The sequence below is a fragment of the Siphateles boraxobius genome, unplaced genomic scaffold (assembly GCF_051911475.1).
Source record: "Siphateles boraxobius isolate OS27281-9 unplaced genomic scaffold, OSU_SipBor_1 22, whole genome shotgun sequence".
In the NCBI taxonomy this organism is placed as follows: Eukaryota; Metazoa; Chordata; class Actinopteri; order Cypriniformes; family Leuciscidae; genus Siphateles; species Siphateles boraxobius.
In genome coordinates, this window is record NW_027508833.1 from 31,995,568 (window position 1) to 32,000,508 (window position 4,941).

At 38.6% G+C, this 4,941-nt stretch overlaps 1 protein-coding gene across 1 annotated transcript; it reads right to left on the reverse strand.

The window, feature by feature from the left end:
* Nucleotides 1-219: 219 nt before the first annotated feature.
* id3 (inhibitor of DNA binding 3) lies at nt 220-3,577 on the reverse strand. The gene is made up of 3 exons (XM_077239711.1): nt 1,760-3,577; nt 1,571-1,649; nt 220-902 (listed from the first exon to the last, which is right to left on the reverse strand). The coding sequence occupies exons 1-2, from the start codon at nt 2,048-2,050 to the stop codon at nt 1,596-1,598; spliced, it is 345 nt and encodes a 114-aa protein (XP_077095826.1). The 5' UTR covers nt 2,051-3,577; the 3' UTR covers nt 220-902; nt 1,571-1,595.
* Nucleotides 3,578-4,941: the final 1,364 nt, after the last annotated feature.

The following is a 4,941-nucleotide window of genomic DNA, read 5'->3' on the forward strand; positions in this document are numbered from 1 at the left end:
AGTCATTAAAGTGACTGTGTTATGATTTCATATCAATAATATATAAACCATAGAAACAGCTTTAGGGGGAGATGGAGTCGTGGGAATCACTTTAACTCTTTGTTTTTTTTTTAAACCATTGTATTTTCAGTATATTTCTATGAGGCTATACCTGAAGCTTTAAAGACAGCAAAAAAAGGTCGGCATTGGGTTATTTAAGAAAAAATACAGAACAACATATTTGCTCACTTTCATATATGATTTATTTTTGTGTAAAAAGTGAGTACAAAGCAAAAAAAACAACTCATAAATGAGTTTATGAAACTCATTGATCTGACAGTCTGTAGAAATAGACAATCCCCACAAACATATACAATCCACTCTATATTATAGAGTTCAAATTCTAATCCACGTCTGTATTCCCACACCCCAAGGCCCTTCCCACCCTATAAAACAAAAACTCCCGTCAAGCATAATATGTACATTATCCCAGTGATCGAGAAGCTCACTGAGACCAAACTGTGACCATGCTGAAATGTGGAAAGGTTTTCAAGAAAAAAGAAGGGGGGGGGGGGGGGGGGGGGGGGTATATCCAAGAATGGCTGGGAAGGAAGGGTGTGTGAAGAGATATTAGTTGGTCCAAATAGTCAGGAATGTAGCCAGTACAAAATATACAATGCTTGATTGTTGCCACAAAAAACAGGAATGATTAATGAAAAAAATTGGAGGGCTTTTCTTTTTTTGTGATCTTCAAAACTCCTCGGCTTTGGTTTGTTCAAGTGTCCAGTGACCAAAGAATAGACAGCTTGAGAGGGGCGCAGATTGCTTTCCCACACTCTGAATAGAGCCTCACTCCTTCACCCGGCTCACCCGTTCACTCTCTTTTCTTCCATAAGTGGAGGAGAAAAGTTTCTATCCCGCACCTGCAGCATAGATGAGGGAGAAAAGTTAACTCAGAGCTCTCTCTCTCACACACACACACACACACACACTGTGGATTCAGGCGGACTGCAGACAGTCTGGCGCCAAAGGGAAAACTTTGGTTTGCTAGAGCTGATAGGGGAATCCATGCTTGTTTGCTCATTGGCACGATGACCAAAAGAATTTAGGACACCTGACACTTATAGTTGTCTGACAAAATATATTGTCCTTTATAACATTTACCAAAAACATGAGTTTTAACTTATCAATTAACCGACTCCAACGATTTACTTCCTCCTTAAAATAAAGGTTCCATTTAAAACCAAAAAGGATTTTCCAGTTGAATACCATGAAGATGCTTTTTAAGTTCCACAAAGAACTTTTTATTTTTGTTATTTTGGAAAATAATCAATGAACTTGAGCTTTAAAGAACTCAGAACAACGATGCTGGTCTGAAGAAACTATAATGAAACATTAAGACCTTGTTCAATCCAAAGAATCATTTTGTTGGTCAAAAGGTTTTTGATTTTTCAATAGGTTCTTCAGATCAAGAACGGTTCTTAAATTAATTTTCATTTATTTTTGTTTCCATTGGAGTGTGGATTACAACCTAACATCATCTAATTAATTTATTAAGTTAAATGATTTAGAATAAAGAACATAAGCGTACCATTGACCGTGGTCCTTCCTCTGTCCTAATGGCACATAGCTCCATCCTCTTTGGAGAAATTACGGGTCATCTCTGAGTTCTACAGGGGGAAAATACAAGCAAAGTTTATATTTATTCAAATGCACTTTTTACTGGTAAAATATAGCTAAGGCATACTAATGTATAGACAATAAATAATGTCTCGCGCACCTTCATTGACACGAACATGTCAGGCGTGTTTTGTGTGTCCGTCTCGTTTTCCAGTGCTATCTGTAAGTCGAAGATGTAATCTATTACATGCTGAAGAATCTCCACCTGGCTCACGGACTTGTTCTGAGGGATGCTGGGCACCAGCTCCTTGAGTTTAGAGTAACAGTCATTCATGTCGGACAGCTCCTCAGTGGGACTCTTGCAGCGGTTGATCGCGAGACTCTGCTCCGAGATACAGCACACCGCTTCATAACAGCTTCTGACTGAGCGAACGGGACTCATCGCCTTCATTCTGGATCTGACGTCTGACCTGCTGGTAGAATCCAACCGTAGAGATGTCTGAAGAAGTTCTTCGTATGGACAGTGAGATGAACTAGGTCTCCAGTTTGTTAGTTATCCAATGTTTGACTCCTTTCACGTCTCACGCTCATTGAACGATGGCAGCAAGAGCAGACAGGCGGCCGGTTTTAAAGCACTGCTTCTTGTTGCACCGCCCACTCCAGACATAAACAAACCCTCATGCGCCGCTCAGCCAATAGTAAAGGTGTGTGAACGTAAAGACTCCGCCCTATGTAAATAGCTAACTTATCATTGGAAGCGTTGGCATGTCAATCAGCAAAATGGTGGAATGAGGAAGAACTGTCAGAATACCAAAGAAATAAGCTAGAAATATTTTCAGTGATTTGAGTTAAAATTTCGGGTCAGTAGCCTAAACCTTAACGGAGCTGGATCAGCTGGTAGGCCTACAGTAGATTAAATATAAACTTATTTTAGAGTTCACATATATTTTTTTCCACATCCTATAGGCTAGTCTACGTTATTATTATTATTAGGCTATTAGCCTATTATTATTACTAGGCTATTATTATTCTGCTTATGTGTAGGCTACTGATTCTTTGTAGGTTATGCAAACAGTAGCCTACTTTGAAATTAAAATTACTTTCAGAATTCAATTTCGTTATATTATACAAATGATAAGAACGTGAATTAGGCTATAGAGGCTACTTATTACTTAGCTTATATATAGGCTAGTGCACTCTTAACTTCATCTGTAGAGGAAAGAATAGGAGGAAAATACTATCTTATGACCATTCTGTCAGGCATGATATGGAGTAAATCCATAAATCTGCTACTCCCGTGACCTGCAGACAAACTGGCGTCGGCAATTAATTCCCATAGGAGACACATGCAATGAGATTAAATATCGATACAAGACACATTTTAAGGCCCACGCACAAAAAACAACCCTCTAAAATTGAAATCTTAATTGCATGTTAATCTTAAAATAAAAACTTTAAATGTAGGCTAAGTAAAACCAAAGGGGTCCTACCAAAGTCAAAACATGCAGAAACGGGTTCATTGCACTCCCCCCCTAAGTAATCGAGTTTTAAAAGTTGATATTGCGCTCGATTATCATGCCAAGAGTGGTAAATATAGCCTAAAACTTGCTCAATAAAACATCTCCTAATATTCTCACGATCACAGAATATTAATAACCAACTCAGGAAACTCTAAAACAAACCAATGTGCGCGCGGTTTTCGTGCATTCTAAAAGTGTTACTCGTTATCTATAAATAGATCATAACTATAACTGTCTCCCATTACTCTTGTTTATGAAAAGGAAGCTTCGCAAGCTACAATCAAACTATAGCCTGACTCTCGTTCCAGTTTTAACCCAGCGCATTTTTTAGTTTACATCAAGATGTGTCCCCTCTTTTCTCACAGTGCTGTTTTTGTGAAGGAATGCGCTGGCGGGCCAGCTGTGTGTCCTGTGCCGCTCCAGCTGTGTTGATCTAACGCGCGAGTCCCAGACAGCCTGGCGCCGGGATCCCGACGTCATCCATTCACGCGCACCAGCGCGCACCCCATCTGCAAAAGACTAGTCTCGGCCGACGAGCCGCTCTCATTGGTCAGTCCAGCTGTCAATCAAGCTATAAAAACCCGCCCCAAACACTCGCACAAGACTTGCCCGCACAGTTTATTTGCGCACACCTGGACTTACATTCAGCGAAGAGTTTTTCCGTGTGTAAAGCTCTTCAGTCTGGCTAGATTAGTTAAGCTAATACAAAAAGCAGCTCTGTTTTCTCTGACTGAAATGGTATAATAGTTTTTAAATAAAACATTGTTTTGCTTGAATGGTAGGCCACATATTTTGTCATGTTCAAACCAGTTTTAAAAGTGAGACACCATATTTCATTTTTTATAAATGAAAACAAGGCTTTGAGGAACAGATAGGCCTAAGTGAGCTTCAGTCGGTTAGGTTGTAATGTAAGTAAGATCCAATATCAGGTCTAAGGTTGCACTACTTAAATGATTGACAGAAAATCTAACAACATTACAACATGACAACATGATAGTGAAATGCCGGTCTATTAGTGGTAACTGACCTATTCACACCTTTTATTTTATATGCATGCAACCGGATGGATGCGCTTCTTTGCAGGTTGTGCTATGGTGCACAGAATGCAACAAATTCAGCCTTTTCCTTTCTTGCAGCCTAACAGCATGGTCAGAAGGCCTCTGCAGGTACCCAGTTGGGTTCAACAAATAGCAATAAAGAATGAAAAAACAACAAAAAAAAACTTGGGTGTGAGAGCAAGAAGTTGAAGTATGACCCCTGCCTCCCAAACTTTTTTTTTTTTTTAAACAAGTTTGAAAACAGACAATCATAATCTCTGCTGATACTGAGCAATTCCCTAAAAGGTTGATTGGGAGAAGCCACTGTTTTGTCCTGAGCATTATGTAGTGTGATAATATAGCCTACAGTATGTCTCTGTCTATCACAATATGAAGGACAAGGACAGTGAATGAACTGCCTTGGGTTTAACATTTTACCGTCCTCCTTGCGCTTATCATAGCCTAAGTTATATTAGGCTATAACTAATATTATAATAAAATACGGTTAGGTTACTTATAATGTAGGCTATAAGTATTTATCTGCTTCACTCGCATGTTCCAGACATGTCTTTCTGCTAACCCTGATACTTTGGCTTCTTTTGTAACCATTTTCATTGGCTTTTAACATGAACTTAACTGGCCATTTTTTGTATAAAATAAATAATGTATACAATTTAAATTTAAATATAAATTTTATTTCAATTCACGCCATTATTTTATTGTAGGATATCTTATTTGATAACAGGCCTTATTTATTACTCCATTTGCAATTTTTTATTAGTTTC

Excerpts from the sequence above, each read along its gene's own strand:
- id3 (XM_077239711.1), bottom strand. The coding sequence starts at position 2,050 with ATGAAGGCGATGAGTCCCGTTCGCTCAGTCAGAAGCTGTTATGAAGCG. Across the intron at positions 1,650-1,759 it reads ACATGTTCGTGTCAATGAAG|AACTCAGAGATGACCCGTAA; the intron begins GTGCGCGAGACA and ends TTCCCCCTGTAG.